We start from the raw sequence: 19889 nt of genomic DNA on the forward strand, positions 1-19889 counted from the left end.
GAAACTTTGATACTTTCTAATGTCTACAAAGCAAAAAAAACAAAACAAAAAACTACTTGCTATTAGGATTTGAACCTTTAACCAATGTCTATGTAACAGACACGCTTCATAAATGACACAATTAATCAACATATGCATTACACCAACATTGCAATATAGGAAAAAATATTAGCTTTAAACTATTAGATGAAACGCTTTTAAAATAATCAAGTTTGAACTATTAATTAAAATGCTTCTAAATTAAAAAATATATTGGTTTATTATTTAGTTTATTTTATCATTTTTTATGTTTTAATTTCTAATTTTCTCTTTAATAAGTTTGGTATTTTTAGTGCATTTTTTAAAACACGCAAATTATCATTATATGCAAAAAAAACTGTTGCAAGTTGTCAAAAAAAGCATCTTCTAAAATAGCTTTATATATATATATATATATATATATATATATATATATATATATATATATATATATATATATATATATATATATATATATATATATATATATATATATATATATATATATATATATATATATATATATTGTGTGTGTGTATATATATATATATATATATATATATATATATAATATATATTAATGTGTGTATATATATATAATATATATATATATATATATATATATATATATATATTAATGTGTGTATATATATATATATATATATATATATATATATATATATATATATGTATATATATATGTATATATATATATATATATATGTATATATATATATATATATATATATATATATATATATATATATATATATATATATATATATATATATATATATATTAGGGTGGTGCTAAAAACAACTTATTTTAAAAATGTCAGCTGACAACCCCTAAATGTGTTTTATATAATAAAATAATACTGGATTTAAAAAAATTTTGAATAAAAAATATTTTTACGGGTGCCACAAGGCATCCTTATACATCAAACAGGTTCCTATTATTATAAAAAAAAAAGTTTTTCAAAAGTATGTCATGTTGGGTCTCAAAAGAAGCAAAATTTTATAAAAATTTTAAAAATAACAATTATTTAAAAAAAAAAATTGTTATTTTATAGTTTATTGCAAAAAAAATGACCTTTTAAACTAAAAATGAAAAAAGTTTATTTTTTATAATTATAATTTCAAAAAAATCTCAAATAATAGTTTTTTTATACCCAATTTTGAGACCCAACATGATATACTTTTGAAAAACTTTTTTTTTTATAATATTAGGAACCTGTTTGATGTATAAGGGCCTTGTGGCACCCGTAAAAATATTTTTTATTCAAAAATTTTTTAAATCCAGTATTATTTTATTATATAAAACACATTTAGGGGTTGTCAGCTGACATTTTTAAAATAAGTTGTTTTTACCACCACCCTAATATATATATATATATATATATATATATATATATATATATATATATATATATATATATATATATATATATATATATATATATATATATATATATGTATATTTATATATGGCCAATTCCATAGTTCAGTGACGCATCATGTGGAGAGATTTTTTTTAATAGAAATTTTTTTATAACTCAAAAATAATTTTTTATTACTCTAAATCAATCTTGAATTAAAATTTTATAATATAAACTAAACACATTTGTATTAACATAACACTGCTACATAGCAAAAATTAAAACATGAGTTCAGTGACGCAACGCGGAAAAAAGTGTTTTTTTATCAGCATACTTTTAAATGGAGTTTTTGCTAAAATTTTAATTTTTGCTTGACTCATTAGATTTTTTTGTTGTAATTTATTCATTTGGCAATAAGGTAGTCATAAAAAAAGCCACAAACAATAAAGTTTTCATATCGTTTTATTTTACAGAAAAAAATCAGTTCAGTGATGCAACGTTCAGTGACGAAACAAAAAGACGAAATTAAAATCATATTAAAAAGTTTTGTTATTTTGTAATAAATTTTAATTATACTCAGGTGAAAATAGCATCGGAACAACGTTATCATTCTGAACATAAAAATAATGTGATTTTGATATACCTTTGATTTTTCTTGAATAACTTAAAATTGAACTGAATCCAAGTTCATTTTTTTGTTGTCTTGTATCGTTTTCTGACATGTGAATTACAGATATTTGCAAATCTTGTAATGCTAACGCAAAATCTGCTGCTGACCTGATTTCGTATTGACTAGTTTTAACTCTCAGGGCTGCGATTCGCTTAACAGTAGCTCCTATTCTGTTAACCACTCCTTTCCTGTGCATCGCTGCAAAGAAATGCCAGAAGAATTTTTAATGAAAACGTTTTTCAAACACAACTATTGCAGCCATAATGCTTTTGTTTTTGAACTGAGAAGTGGCATTATCGCTGAACATGTGTACTTCTTTGACTTGATCAGGAATAAAGTGAAGGATTTTGTCAATGTACGGTATAACAGAAGACTTAGTATGATCAGTTGAATCTGAAACTATGGCAAATGTTTTTAACTCAATGTTTCAGACTGCTAGGGTCATGATAGAAACTTGATTTTGACCAAAATGAGCCGCTTGTGGCTCATTTTGATAGAAACACCTAGCGTTTTCAGCCCAGTCAACTTGGATTACCGCAATTTCAGAATTAACACTCAGAATTAACCCTTCACAATACTAAAATGCAAAAATTTATTTGAATTTGAAAAATTTAAAAACCCACAACGAAATGTGAACTTTTGGATGATATTTTGACTTCCTTACCGCGCTATTTTATAAAACGCGAATTATCCCGTCGATGGGTTCAGTGACGCAACAGCTTTTAAACTATAACTATATGTTAATACAATGCTTTTTGACCAATTTTTTTTTTAGTAATGATTAAAAGTTTACATTAAAATATATAATATCTAAAAAAACCTTGCCATAAAGCATAATTTCATTGCGATAATTAAACTTTTTTAGCTTATAGTTCAGTGACGCAACGTAATTTTTGCAGATGTGTATGTGACAAAAAAACACTTGAATTATTTTTAAAAAGTAAAAGTTTTTTACTCAAGACATATATGTAATCTCAAAGATTCTTTCTAAACAAAAATATGGATATGTTTTGTTTAAAATATTGCAGTAACTCGCCCTCAAATTTTACTCACTTTTTCGAATAATAAAAAGAACAAACAGTTGCTAACATTCATCAAATTTATCTACTCGGTTCAAACATTTTCTACTCAAAATTTATTTTAACAATAATTTTAAGGTGTTTAAACTATAATTAAAGAAATAAAACCTTTTGAAAAAATAAATTTTTAAACACGAAATTTATGTATATGTATATATGTGTGTATATATATATATATATATATATATATATATATATATATATATATATATATATATATATATATATATAAAAAGAGTTTCTCCTTTGCCGTAAATATAGCATCCCGGGATTCCCGGTGTGTAATCAATTTATTTTAATTTTTAGTATAAAAACAAGCAGTTTCTGACACATCTTAGCACACTAATCTATATTACTATTTAAAATAAAGTTTTAAAAAACATAAACAACCAATTGATTTGGCACTTAATCGTGAATGAATTTTTCCCATAGACCCGCGGCAAAAAAAGCTCTTTCTGATTCAATTGATGTCGCCTCGATGGTCATTAATGTGGAGTATATTCTTTCCAAACTTTTACTACGCTTTCCAGTTGCCTCAAAAAGTTTGATTTCTATTGTGAGGTTTTTTAAATTGCTAATGTCTTCTACAGCTGCTTTTTCTACTTGTATGACATTACAAATACTCGCATTCAATTTTTGTTCAAGTGTCAAAATACTTTTGCCTAATAAATTTGGAGCAACAGGTTGAGGTATTGACGGGTCAGAAACCATGTTTTCATTATCACAACTAACTTCAACTATTTCATTATTTGATGAACTAGTGTTAGCATCCTCTATGTACAACCTGGTATAAATTTTTTTTGCAGTTGCTTTTAATGCATGTTTGGACAGTAAGAGTAGTTTGGAGTTGATATTTAATTCCTGATTATAATTAATTGGGTAGTTTAAAAATTTTAGTAGTCCAATTAAATTGGCATTTCTGCGTTCTTCAATTCTCTGCTGCATATATTGAGGCAGTTTATTAGCTATCAAATTTTTTTCTCCACTAAATTGTCTAAGATGAATATCATTACACCTTCTGCGTCAAGTAGAGTAGCATCACTTCTCCCAAGTCTTATTATATATTCATCTTCGGAGATATTCAGAACTTCTTTTAAATCGATCATTGCTTTTAGTATACATGTTTTTACTTTCAGGAATCTTTCTAGCATTGCAACAAGACTATTCCACCTTGTTTTGACATCTAGTATCAGCTTCAGTTCTTTATGAAACAGAGATTTTACGTAGATTTGTAAAAGTCATTTTTAAAAGGTGGTTTGCAGAACATTCGAACCGCTTTTCCAACCTTCTGAACTGTTTAGGCTATATTTACGCTATTTTGTAAATCATCAATATACATAATGCCTATTGAGCTGTATGACTCATCATTACAGTCAAATACATCATCAAACTCATCGTAATCACTCAAACTTTTATCGGAACCTTGCTACTGCTATTCAAATTCAATATATTTTGCTGAAGAGTCTGACTTTTTGCACAGAACATCACATACTGCCAAATGAAGTCCGTGGGTAATACACAGCTGATATTCAATACGACTTAGCTGTCCAAATTTTTTCGTTACAGATGCTCCATCAGTGACACTAGGTATGATGTGCTTTTTAATTGATAAACTGAAATCTGACAGTTTATTTTCAACAAGATCAATAATTTTTTCTGCAGGAAATGATCCAGCTATTGGAGTCAATCCCAGGTTCCAAAACTTTGTTAATAAGTGTAAATTTACATTTAAATAACGCCGATTTTTTAAAGACTTATATTTGTCTAACAATAAAAAAAATCGCGAACCGCTAGATAATTCTTTGGTTACCTCTAAAACCACAGTTTGTTTAGCTAAATTGTATTTTTTTTTTATCATACTCATAACATGGAATGGATTTTTTGGTATTAAAATGCCTTTTTCAGACAACAATTTTCTAATAAGTTCACCTTTTGTTATGGTATTTATTAGAAAGCCATCCACTGTTGCTAGCATGGACACAATTTCCCCAATAGTCTGCTGCTTAGCAAACAATGTGACTTTCTTTCGCACAATTTTAATTTCCGAACCAGTATCTTTATGTTGACGCTTCTTATTTATATCCAAATTTTTATGTGCGTTTTTTAAATGACAAAGGAGCCCACTTGTCGAAAATCCTTTGCACATTATCTTAACATTGCACTTTTTGCAAATTGTAGATTCGCCAGATTTTTTTTTACAAAAATATTGCCATGCTTTCAATCCATTTACAATTGACATGATATAAATAAACCGAATCTTAAAACAACTAAAGGTAAAATTATAAATATTTTTTACATATGTATGTTATCTTACGTATGACTTTATATGTCTTTGTTTGCCATTTTTTAAATACAAAAATTATTAAATATTTCAATACAGAAAAAGTTAAACTTTTCAATAATTTAGAAGTTTAAAAATCAAACTTATTGTTTTCGTCACAAGAAATCTTTTTTATTTATTACTCATATTTTATATTAACGAGAAAAAAGAAAACAAATTGCAATGCATTCCTTGAGTTAGATGGTTTAAGATAGTTTCAATAACATTTCTTGTTGTGCTAGGTTTTAATATAAGATATGAACACATAAAAATGCAACAAATGCAATAATATTTTACTTATTTTTGGCCGAATTAGTTCAAACAGTTATCATATGTAAAATTTTTAAAAAATTATGTTTCGAGATATAACAGTGATATCCCGGGAAATTGCGTTGTCACTTTTATCCCCGGGATCCTGGGATCCTGTTTGAGAAACCCTAGTATATATATATATATATATATATATATATATATATATATATATATATATATATATATATATTTATATATATATTTATATATACATATATATATATGTTTATACATACATTAACTATCTTATAGCCTGTTGCCGCAACAGAGTGCCACTACATCACCTGAGGGTATGGGATGGGGCAGCCATCTTTAACTATTCTTGATTTTTTTTTGTTCTTTTTCTAACAACAGTTGTTTGGGATTATCCAAAAACTAGACAACATTAAATCTCACTAATAAACAAAACAAAAAAAGATCAAAAGTTTCCCTCGCAGAGTTATAAGTTGAATAAAAAATTAAAATAGCCCATTAAGCTTAATAAAAATTGCAGCATAAAAGAGCATATTATCTCCTACTTCTGTTTTTTAAAGGAATTTAGGGTTGCATAATTTATGGACGATCCCTATGCTATAAGAACAATATCACAAAGCCATAAAAAATAACATCATAAAGTATAATAAAGCCATATTAGAGTCTGATTATAAATGTATTTTGGCCTATTAACCTAAGACATTATCACATCAAATAAAGAACCAAGTACACAACATCACCTGGTTTGACCCTCATTTTACTAAAAAAATTAAAAAGAATATAGAACAATACTTTGCAAACCTAATTCACAAACATTTCTCAATAACAAGCTGTATAAAGTTTATAACAGGAATACAGTTAATATTAGTTTCAGCTCTCCAAATGGTTAATCCTATAATGGGGTAAGTTAAACTCCCATTAAATGAAGATATACTAACCATATAAAATCTTTTAATGTCTATGAAATGCAGACTCAGAGTAATAGGATTGTAACTGAAAGTTTTGTGAAATGGAGAAAAAAAGTTTAAAAGTTGAGATTTCTTGCATAAATCAATGAAAATCCAAAATTTTCTGATATTTGGAAGAAAAATAGTAACGAGATAATTTTTCTTATTGTTATTATTAATATCTTCTAGATCATGTAAAACTTAAGCAACCCAATACATCAGAAGATTAAATTTATATAAAACCATTGTTGTCACCAAGCTCTCTAAATCTATCATTCACTAATATTTGTGGTCTTTGAAGTAACTTTTCTTCTGATGAGTCATAACTCTTGCAAAGTTCACTAGACCTACTTGCTCTTTGTGAGACTAACTTGAGCATGGCGGTCTTAACTTGTGATATTAGTGCTGATGGTTATCTTCCTTTACTTCATAAAGACTCCAATAGTCACATGCTGACCTTTAAATTCATAAGAATTCACCAATTAGTTGGGAAACTAAGTTTAAATCCACAGACTATTCTTTTAAGTGCTTTCATTAAGTAACATGCCTTTCACAATCCTTAACTCAAATAGTCAACTTTCCAACTTGCTTTCCTGACAATCCGAATCATTTACCTTCTCTACTCAACTTATGTCTTGTTTCTGGTCCTAGTCAGTGCTTCGCTTCTCCACAATCACGCTTAGGTGTTTCTAATCACGGTTTGATCTCTCTAAAACTATTACCTCGTTCTCCTTCATAATCAGAATCTCCTTATAATCGTACCTCTTACAGCTACCTAAAAGTTGACTGGGACTTTTTCTGCGATTTTCTTTATGATGGCCCTTGGGTAGAAATTTTTCATCTTCCTGCTGACAAATGTGCTTCTTACATAACTTCTTTGATACAGGCTGGCATGGAATTTTTTATTCTCTCACGACAATTCCAAATCAAGCCTCACTCTACTCCATGGTATTTCTCTCATTGCACTGCTGCAATTTCCAATTATAACCATTACTTTCACACCAATCAGCAAAACCATTCTCCAGAAAACAGATGTCTATTTACTATTACTAGAAACCATTGTAAAAAAGTTTTGTCTAACGCCGAAGCCCACAATTCTCAGGTCACGAAACCCTATATTTTATCTCAAAAATTAGGCTCTCGTAACTTCTGGAGAATCTTTAACAGTATCTATAAAGACAAATACGTTATTCCACCTCTCTTATATGGTTCAGATTTTTTCACCTCACCTAAAGACAAAAATGAATTGATTGCTAAGAACTTTTCATTAATATAATCTCTTGATTCCACTAGTTGCATTCTACCTGTTACAGCTCACAAGCAGGTTGATCCATTGATTGACATTCGTATCACTCCAGCCTTTGTATTAAAAGTGATTTCTTGCTTTAGACTCTATTGTAACTTGTGGTCTGAACAACATATCTGCAGTAGTCTTGCAGAAGTGTTCTCCGGAGCTATCGTCTATACTTTCAAAACTATTTAACAAGTGCCAATGAGGGTCTTGTTTTCCAGTCTGTTGGAAAGCAGCATCTGTTATCTCTATTTGCAAAAACTCTGAAGAGTGATCTGACTTGTCTAACTACCGTCCAATTAGTCTTCTCCCTACCATAAGCAAGGTCTTTGAGTCTTTAATTAACAAAAACTTAATCTCTTATCTTGAATCTAATAACTTACTTTCTGACCATCAATATGGATTTCGATCTTTTTGTTACGCAGCTGATTTGCTAACAGTAATAACCAATAGGTTTTATCATGCATTAGATAGATGTGTAGAGGTTAAGGCTATCGCTCTTGGCATTTCTAAAGCTTTTGATAAAGTTTGGCATGCTGGTCTTCTCCATAAGCTTTCTTCTTATGGTGTATCAGGTAGCACCTTTAAGACTATTGAATCCTTCCTTACCAATCCTAATATTAAAGTTGTCCTCAATGGACAGCACTCTTCTTCATATCCTGTAACTTGAGGGGTTCCTCAAGGTTCTATTCTTGGCCCTATACTCTTTATAACTTATTTTAATAATCTTCCAGATATTCTCATCTAAAGTGGCATTGTTCCCTGATGATACTACAATTTATTCTTGTCTTGATAAGAAGTAAACACTCTCTGATTGCTTGGAGAGGGCATTTGAGCTTGAAAAGGATCTCACTTCTGCTATAGCATGTACTTGAGGGGCTCACAGTAGCTGGTGAACTTTAACTCAGATAAAACTCAATTTTTTCAACTAATTATTGTTGCGATAATCTAGATCTTCCTATATTTATAAATGATTATGTACTTGATGAGTCATCTACCATTCATCTTCTATAATTAACTTGTCGTGCAAGCTTATAAATGCCGGGGCCCCATCCCCAGCTAAAAATGAGACCTTTTTCAAACACAGCCCCGGCAAAACTATAAGATTTACCAGGGGTTGATAGACGGAACTAGAAGTAACCACTATGAAGTTATGAGTTACTTTAAAATAGAGAATAAGTAAAAATACAAGGAAATGGTTAACTGAAGACTTAAAAAGCTGTAGGTTGTAAATAAAAGAAAAACATTAAGATGGCTAAGAGTTGTAAGGTTATTTTGATGTGCATGGAAAAAAACTGGATTATTAAAAGTTTATAAAGCATGAAGGGACAGATACAGTAAAAGGATGCAACTTATTGAATAGGAAGCCAAACAAGAATGAGTTTTGGTTTATGGTAATAAAGATGATAGCTCATTTGAGCATTGATCATGATGGTATTTGTACAAAAAAGAAAGAATAATGCAACCTTTTGGTACCCTTAAAATTACTTGAAATAAAGAAGAGTAAAGGACTTCAAGAATAACTTTAATACAGCAGTTACATATATATATATATATATATATATATATATATATATATATATATATATATATATATATATATATATATATATATATATATATATATATATATATATGTATATATATATATATATATATGTATATATATATATATATATATATATATATATATATATATATATACATATATATACATATATATGTAGAGTTCTATGGTCAGCTACGCAACGAGCGCAACATGTTTTTAAAAATTTAACTGACTCATTATATTATAATTTTTAATTTTTTTTTACGTTTACACTCAAATTATCCTTTTTTATTATTATTCACAAAAAAAAAGGATAAGAAGACAATTTGAGTAAAATAGAAATAAAAGACAGCGGTCAGCTACGCAACGCGCAAAAAAGCTTGTTTTTTTAATTTGAAGTTTGAATTATTTTTTCTCCGAATCTATAATTTATTTTTTAATAAAAACGTTTTTTTCTTCAAAAACAATTATTTCATTGAAGTTATATTTATAAAAAATTTTTAATATAATATTAATTACACGTCAAATAAAAAGTTTTCAAAAAACTATGCGGTCAGCTACGCAATAATCAGCCACGCAACATGCGAATTTTTATTGTAATTCAAATTAAAACCCAAAACAAATCTAAAACTATATTTATAGCTTGTATTTAGAAACAATAAAATTTATTTATAAAGTTTATAAAGATAATTTTACATTAAAAGAAACCTGGACCCCAGGGTGGAAAAGGGGGAGGGGGCTTTATAAGCTTCAGTACTCTCACTTTTTTAAATAATGGGGCTAGGGGGTAGGTAATACAATTTCCTTTTAAATGTACTCTTGATATTTTTATCTGTTCACAACCTTATTATATAAACGTTTTTAACTCAAAGATGTATATAAATACATTCATTTTACTTGCATTTACTTTGGAACTTTGATCTTCAGAGCTTTAAAAGCATCAAGTATTTGGACAATAATTGAACAACTAAAATAATTTAAAAAGCAACAACTAGAAGTTCTTTAAACGTGTAAGCTGTTATTGTTGATCGAAATGTATTAGGGATAAACTGAATAAACCTTCCGAGCTTAGTTGCGCAAAAAAAGTCACCCCAAGAAAACTTGAAAAGTATTGAAAAAAATAAGTAAGACTTTCAATAGAATAACAATAACAGGTAAAAAAAAAACGTTTTAAGAAATCATGCAGTCAGCTACGCAACAATCAGCTACGCAAAATAAATCTAATATTTATTTATGGCTTTTATTAAGAAATTTTTACAGCTTTTTAAGGTGATTTTTAAATTACTTGATCACTGCTAAATGTCTAGACGCTTCTATCGCTTTGATATTATGCAATATTTGGCGAAAGCTGCTCACCTACAACGTTACCGTCTAAAACCTGAAAGTAATGGCATTTATGCAATTCTTTAATTTTTTTTGTTTTCTTAAAAAAGGTGCTCAAACCAAGAGAGTTGTTTATCTCTAGCTTTTCTTTATCAGTCAGTAATATAACGGTTGTTTGTTGCGGCTGCCAAATCGCTAGCACTAGAAATTATATATTTTTCAGTTAAAACATTTTTTCTGGCAACACGTTTTACAGTGGCTCCAATTCCATCCACAACTCCTTTTCCATGCATTGCAGCAAAAAAATGCCAGTGCATTTTAATTGTATGCTTTTTTTCTAAAATTTTCATTGATGCCAAAATATATTTATTTTTAAATTGTGATGTTGCGTTGTCACTGAAAATATGAACTTCTGTAATATCGTCTGATAGAAGCTCGATAATTTTATTTATGTTTGGAACAACAGATAATTTTGTATGATCGCTTGAATCACAAACTAGCGCAAAAGATTTAATTTGACAATGCCAAACTGCACATGTAAATATAGAAATGTGATTTTGACCGAAATGAGCTGCTTGCGTTTCGTTTTGGTAAATACAAGTATAATTTTCTGCCCAGTCAACTTGAATAACAGCTTATTTGAGTCTTTTTGAATCGCTGATTCTATATTAAATTTAAATACGGACGATTGACTGTTCTTGACATTACAATGAATAATAAACTTTGCACGCATTTCTTTAATATGTGATAATAAAACTGCAATTGTTCCTTCTTTTTTAACCTTTTCTATTTTGATATACGATTTTGCTTGAGGTTTCTGCCACTGATTCCATGAAACATCTAACTCAAATTGTTCGAACTGAAGTAATAATTTATCAAACATATTACAAACAGTACATTCTTTGCAAACGGCATTGAAGCATTGTTTTGTTGGTTTTTCACAAATAAAGTTTAGAATCATAGAGTTTCCCGTTTTAATTGTAGTGAATATATCTGAACCCCGCGAAAGTGATTCAAGAGCATAACGCATATTTTCATGTAACATGCAAACGCACACGTTATGAGGAATTGATGATACACATCGAACGAAAATTGGTCTCAACTGACAAAATTTTGACAGGCTTAATTTAATATCTGCATTGTTTAGCTTAAACTCTTCGAAAGCTTCTTTTAGCGTATATAACATGTGTCGAATTTGAACACGCACCTTTTTTTCTCCTATCACTACAGAAGTATAATCTGCTGTTCTTGGGGATATTCGACTTATTTCATCGTCGCAATAAAAATTTTGTATAACCACTAAGTCTTTTTCTCGGAGACTGTTTGTTGATTTAGGAATTGAGTAAGTTAATGGTTGAGTTTCATTGAGTAAACAACACAACAGTTCCTTTTTCTGAACAAGACTTTTGGGAAGAGAGCGATTCAATTTTTTTATATACTTTCCTTTAACTTGCACATTTGCAAATGATGAGTGATTTGATTCGAGAGATAAAGATGCGTCTTTTTGCCGCAGTCGAAATTTTCTCATTCTTTCTAAACTTTTTAATCTTTCAGCTGCAATTTTTTGAAAATCTTTTTTCCATCTTTGTCTTCGAAGTCTAGCATTTTCTTTAGCTTTGAATTTCTTTTCTTCATGATTTCTACTCATGTAATTCTTTTGATTCATTGCTTTTCTATTTTTTATCTTTATAGCTGTAATAAAAAAAGTAAACATTCAAATAAATGTAAAAATTACTTAAAAACTCTATAAAAACACAATGCTCACCTTTTTTATTTTCATTGGATGCGCAAGCAACTGGTTCCTGCAGTGATTCCATATCTGTATATTGACTATAAAGTCTTTTGGAGTTTTAAATAATTTCTAATTGACTATAAATGTTTTGAAGTTCAAAATAGTTTGGGCAAAACTATTTGTTGCATTTAAAAAAATTGACAAAATTTGCAGCATTTAAATGTTTAGTTTTGGCAGTCAGCTACGCAACAGGAAGTTGAGTGGTTTTTTTTTAACTATTTGATGCCAATTTTTTTTAATTATTGCAAAACCTTAATATGGCTAATTAGTTGACGTAAATAATCGACAAGGATTTAAAAAAAAATTTAAATTGATGAAAAAAGACAACTTTTCCTTCCCAGCGGTCAGCTACGCATCATGATTGTGTAAGAAACTATTTTGCTTATATCGCGTGAAATAACTAAAAATTAAATGTTAGTGCTTTAACATATTAAACCAGCTTTGCAGCCAACCAATTTAAAACTAATTGGAAAAATTTTGGATCACTACAAGATTTTAAAAAAATAATGAAAGTTAAACACTTTTTCTTAAATGAAATTATACTTTTTCCGTTTACTTTAAAATCTATAAATAGCTTGTTCAATTTTTTTTTTTTCTTTAATTATTTTTTTTTAACATTTAAGACTATATACTTATAGTAATGGAAAAAAAAAATTCATTATTTTTATTTTTTAAAACGAGATTTGTTTTAATAACCGCGTGGAACTCTACATATACATATATATACATATATATACATATATATATATATATATATATATATATATATATATATATATATATAAATATATATATATATATATATATATATATATATATATATATATATATATATATATATATATATATACGTATTTAAGTTATTTTACCTTGTTTTTAAGTGATTTTACGTAAGCAGTAAGCAATTTAATTTAAGCAACTTTTTATCACTTTTTAACTTTTAAATTATTCTATAAGCGGTAAGAAAAAAGAAGTTATTAATTTTAAAAAAGTCACATAACCTTTTGAATGACGTTTATGTAAAAATATTTGTTACAAAAGTTTGAATGACAATTATGTTAGATATAAGCGCTATTTACTAATGAAAAAAAATCAAATAAAATTAAAAGTTTATTTTTATTTTGTTTTCATTTTATTGTGATGATCGATTTTCAAGGTTGAAGCAAAGAAAACATAATTTAATTCTGATGAAAATATATGATTTAATTGAAAATTAATTTAATAAAAATATATAATTTTATTCTGATAAAAAAATACATAATTTAATTTAGATTTAAAAAATATAGTTTAATTTTGATTTAAAGATATATTTAAATTTATTAAAATTAAAGTTGATGCTTGGGTTTAACTTAACTGTCAAATCTATTTTAAAATATTTCTAAATATTGCCCAATATTTAAATTTTACTTGTTCTTAAAAAAAAATCAGCTTATTTTTATTGTAATGGTTTTTTTAGTTATCCTTCCTATACATTTTTTTTTACTCAAAATTAAATTTTAAATAAACAGTTGCATCAAAAATTTGTACAAATCGTAAGTTAAACTTTTTTATTTATAACACAAGTTAAATTGCAGGGATTATTTTTAATAATAAAATAATAAACTAATAAACTTTTAATAAAGTAAATAAGAAAATGTAATTTTTTTATTTTCTACTCACTATTTTTTTTTTAATAAAAAATCATTTGTAGTTGCAAAGCCTCAATTAGAAATTTAAAAAATAATCATTTTAAAAATTCAAAAATTTAAGATATTTTAATTCATTTATGTAAAGTCAAGAAAAGAAAGAAATTTGTTAATATCAAACATTTTTAAAAATGCAATATTAAATTTAAGTACTTAATATTTAAAAAATAATAACAAGCATTCCTATATAGTAATAATAAAAAAGCCGTTAAATTATATTAAACTCGTTTTGTGGTAATCTTAATATTATTACAGTAATTTACAAAAGTTAATGTCTTTAAAAAATAAAAATATAAAAATTATTAAAATAGAATTTTATGATGTCAAACATCACGTAAAGCTAATGCATTAAGTAGTTTTTTTTTAAAACAAGGTTTAATATATATATATATATATATATATATATATATATATATATATATATATATATATATATATATATATATATATATATATATACACACACACACACACACATATACAAGGTTGTAAATCTGACTTGGTCAGTCGCCAAAGGTGGTCAGTTCTGTAGTGTTTAATTTTAAATGGCATTAAGAAAATATTTAAACTAATTTAGCAAAAATTACTAATAGAATGTAAATTTGGTATATGAAAAAGGTTGTACTTCCATATAATTTATTTCTTAAAACAAACTTATAATTAACATAATCTTTTATTTGTTTATTACAATTTGTTTATTTATTTTAATATTTATATACCATAAAATCGTCAAAGTAAAATATATAAAAAAAGTAAAACTCAAATTTTACTATTTTTTTTTTCAAATAATATTTTTTATTAGTTCATAAGTCTGAATCTTTAAATAAAATAATGTTCATTTGCGATCTGCTGAAATAATTCTTTAGCAAAGCAATAATTTGAAAAAAGGCATACTATTAAAATCTAAAATGAGCAAAGTATTAAAATAAACGATCAAATTTAGTCTTAGTATTATTAAAAATCACCAAATTAATTATAACTACAAAAAAAAATGTCTACTTTTTTTTGAAAATTAGTGAAATTTTGAAATACTCTAACTTTGATCATTAATAAATAAACAACAAAGGAGACGATTAGCAGGAATGTTGTGAACTGTTGATATGTGAAAAATGTGATTTTGTAAATATGAACTAGTTTTGCGAATGTAAAATTTACTGGTAACTTTACCTATAAATTTACCAGTAAATTTTGACATTTTTACAATAGATACTCACAATGGTATTTTGTTTGAATAAAAAATTTGTTTATAATTTTAAGATTAACATGTTTTAAAATAAAATTTACCATTCAATTTTCAGGTAAATTTATAAACTTATACGAACTAATTACAAAACAATAATATATATTTCAATGTACTAAAATAGTTCTTTTGCAAGTAATATATCTATTTCATCTATGGATTTACATAAGAAAGTACGGATAGTTCATATTTTTAAGGCTGTGGACAAAGGTATAAGTAAGCAAAAAGCAGAGATAACATTTGGCTTCAAAAGATCAACTTTTATTAACAGAAGTAACGACAAACCAACTAAGAAGAGCAACAACATTAAGGACATTTTAATAAATTTTCAATAATTATGATTGGTATTGGTTTTAGTTTGACTAGATTTGAAATACTGTGTGTTATTAATAACTACTCGGTTAATTCATAGCAAATGTGTTTTGGTGGCGGCGAAGTTACATTTGCTTGGTATTACTTATTTATTAGACATCATTGTGATGAGCAATGGCTCAGAACTTTAAATAATATGCCATCAAAGCGTGCAATGCCGGCTCAGCCAGGCACTATTAATTGATGGTATTTATTAAAATCATGTTTGTATATAAATATATTTTATAATAAATTCTAAAACTCCACAAATCTTAAAGTAATAAAATTTATCAAATAATAAAAGTCTATCTATCAAATAATAAAAGTCTATCTATCAAATAATTAAAGTCAAAGTTTAAGTAATAATAAAGAAATAAAGATAAAAAAAAATAAACAATAAATAAAATTAGAAAATATCAAAAACACAACAAAAAACTATTAAAAGAATAAAGGGAATGAAAACTATGAGATAATTCAGGAGAGAATGCATAAGATAACACAACAATTATAAAGATATGATCACTATGAAAGAAAAAATAGTCATGTGCAAAATAAATACAAACTTGAAAAAAATTAATGAATTAAAAAAAAATGAAGAAAATAAAATGTTTATATGAATAGACATTTCATCATTCAAAAAATAATAATAATGAACAACTCTCTGTTTTTTATATTATTTGTACATTTTATAAGCAAAATATTTCTTTAAATCATTTTTTTATGACAAAAGATAAAATTGCATGCTAGATAGAAAAATGAAAACTAGACTTTTAATAAACACCATCTTTATAATAATTTAAAAAACAATTTTTAAATTATTTAAAATAAAACAAACAAAACTTAAAATAACAACTTATAATACACAAATATAGTATAGAAATTCTGGGCTTTGTAGTCTTCTTTAAGATCCAAATGTTATGGAATCTATTTATTTAGAAAAAGACGTAGGCTCTTTCTAAATAAATTAAAATGTTCCTAAATTAATTTGAAATAACGCTCTGGAAATGCAAGTAGTCTGATTTTTCTTAAAAAAACTTGTAAAAAACTTTGATAAACAATTCATTTAACCAATTAACCGCACACTTAACCAATTAACTACATTTAACCAAATAAATAACCTTTAGTGTTCATTTTATTCTCCATATTCATCAACTACAAAATTATTTATTTGGTTATAAATATTTTTTCAAAAAAACGGTTTAACTAAAAAAGTTAATACTATTAAGATGGATGCAAAAACATTTTTTATTAAACAATTTATTTGATTTTTTACCAAAACAAACATTGTTGAAAATCGTAAAGCTAAAACTTGGCTTTTCAAAAGTATTTTAAAAAACTATAAATTTAAACATTTGATGCAACTAATTACTAACAACATTAAATATTACCAAATATATCTTTATATTATATCTTTACTTACTCAAATATGAAGAAAAGAGTCGAAGTTCCTATGATTAGCATAACAGTGACTAAAAAAACACAGTTACTACTTGACATAATTATATGGCCTTTGCAATAAAATTTATTTCTTCCTGGAAATATTTCATAGTTTCTTTTAGGCATCATAGTTTCGTACTTCTTTTCAGACATTCGTGCCACTAATCAGTGTATAAAATTACATAATATTCTTCAGCATTATATAGTTTTAAACAAACTGTAGGAACATTAAATTTTTTTAAGAAATATTTAGAAATTAATTTTTATTTGTTTACTTATATCTCCTTTGTGTGGTAACCATTTTTATGGAATTTCCGACTAATGATTTTAATAGCTATCCGCTAATTAAACTAAAAACATTGAAAAACGCCGTGTTAATTAATAAATGAGTTCAGTTGCGTCGGATAATTTTGATTTTTTTTTTTAATCCTACCTCTAAGTAGAAAAAAACTCCTGGTTTTAACTTTGAACAAATAGCTTATAAAAATCGTGGTGACTCTGAAAGTCACCAAAATTTTTATTAGGTAATTTTATAAGGTTTATTTTTAAGATTAAAAATCTTTGTTTGTTTTCATTGCAGTTTTGCTCATGAATTTATATTGTTATGATATAAAAGCAATGCCGGATTTAGGATCTTGGAGGCCGGGAGCCAAAAAATATTTGGGGGCTCATTCCTAAAAAAATGTATTTAAAAATGAATGCAAAAAACATAAGATTACTTTTTTATTTACAGAGAAACTTTTCTTGTTTTTACATTTGCAAAATCAATTACGACATCTTGAAAATTTATGTTTTTTAACAGTGTTCTTTCAATTGTCATTAAATAAAGAGCATTTAAACAATCATTAAACATTAAAGACCGGAGATTTTTATCTATCGCTTTTTTTGAGAATGCTCTCTCTGCACTACAATTGGTTATGCGATTTCAACTTCGGAAAAACTAATTCTAACTTATTCCAACGAATTGCTTGTAAACATTCAAGTGCTGATATATTCTTCTAGTTTGCTTATTTACCAACTTGGAAAACTGGATAATTTCATCTGGGAATTGTATATCTAAGTCTGAAGGATAAATAGTAAATAAGGATTTGGCAGCAGCAACAATGACAGGAACGGTCATAGTCTGAAAACTAGCTAGAAAACCAAACTTTCTCTCTGCAGACTCGTAAGCAAAAAACCTTTTTTTCAAGCACATTTTCAACTTGTCTATAATTGGGGGAAAAGAATTATTTTAAACTTGTCACTGTCACTAAGAACCACTTCATTCTCGCTACTTTCACTAAACCCTAATTTGCGCGTCTTCTGTCTTGAATTTTCATGCTTGTAATGATTAGGAATAATGCTTGAGAACCTTCTAGCACTTTCTTGAATGTCGATAAAATTTTCACGAACTGATGTCACATACTCCAAAAGAGATTAAGTAATTGAAAACAAAGAGCCAAATCTGCAATTTTATCCTAAAGTTTCATACTAGTAGCATTAAATCGTAACATTATTTTGTGCCAAAGCTCCGTCATAAAAGCAACATCCGAAGTTTTCGTTTTTTTTTAAAGTGCAGTGGCTTCGTTTTGTGTCTGACATTTTTCATCTTTATCCAGAATAATAGATTCTAATGTCTCAAGAATATGATCGTAGTTTAAATGTAAAACTTAAGTAGAAATGGCTGACCACCTTGTCCCACTCAGGCATCAATGGTAACTTTTCTGTTCTTTCCAGCACCACTTATAAGATCAGAACAAAGTTCTGATCTTGTAAGTGGTGCTGGAAACTGGTGCTTGTAATCTGCCATCGATGAGTTGAAGAAGCACGGAAATTATGCAGGCACTAGACAAACCAAAAGAAATCGTATTACGATTCACAGCTGTCAACAGCATTTATGCCAACTAAATTTAGAGAACGTTCTGCACAAGAAATAAATTCAATGTTTGGGTTCTCATTTTTCAGTTGTGCTTGCAAGCCTTGGTATTTTCCTGACATGTTAAATGCATTGTCATATGACTGACCACGACCATCGTTAATATTTAAGCCAAACTCGTCTAATTTTTTCTTGACAGCATCTGCCATAGCCTTTCCGCTATATCCACATGAAGATTTAAACCTAATAAATCTTTCTTCCACAACAGCTTCCTAGCTCACATATCGAATGATTATTGCAAGTTGGTCACAGTGTGCAGTTTCAGTTGATGAGTCAATAATCAGTGAAAAGAATTTAGCACTGTCAATTTCACTACCAATGGAAACCAGAACTTTTTTTGCATTTAAGAAAACAATTTTCTTATAACTTGTTGATGAAATTTATGAAACATTTCCTCTGCCCTGATTTCCTCGGTTTTCTAAGTGTTTAGCAAGAAATGAGTCAAATTTTGCTAAGAACTCCAAGGCCCCGAGAAAATTTTCATTACTGAAGTCACTTTCTAGACCTTCACTGAACTAGACCTCGACTGCACAAAAACTTCAAGCATTCAACAACTCTTGTTAGAACTTTCTTCCAGTAATGTTTTTCATCTTCCAACTGCTGTTTTAA

At 27.1% G+C, this 19889-nt stretch overlaps 1 protein-coding gene across 2 annotated transcripts in view; it reads right to left on the reverse strand.

Annotated features, from left to right (window-relative positions):
- The window catches only part of LOC100211263 (palmitoyltransferase ZDHHC14), a 108959-nt gene extending 91076 nt beyond the window's left edge, over positions 1-17883 (reverse strand). The window contains exon 1 of one of the 2 annotated variants that reach the window (XM_065792876.1): positions 17349-17883. In XM_065792876.1, coding sequence (XP_065648948.1) covers positions 17349-17518 — 170 coding nt within the window. In that variant the 5' untranslated portion in view covers positions 17519-17883. The remainder of the gene's footprint in view (positions 1-17348) is intronic. The other variant, XM_065792877.1, reaches the window with a different exon arrangement.
- Positions 17884-19889: the final 2006 nt, after the last annotated feature.

Source organism: Hydra vulgaris, chromosome 03 (genome assembly GCF_038396675.1).
Source record: "Hydra vulgaris chromosome 03, alternate assembly HydraT2T_AEP".
Lineage (NCBI taxonomy): Eukaryota > Metazoa > Cnidaria > Hydrozoa > Anthoathecata > Hydridae > Hydra > Hydra vulgaris.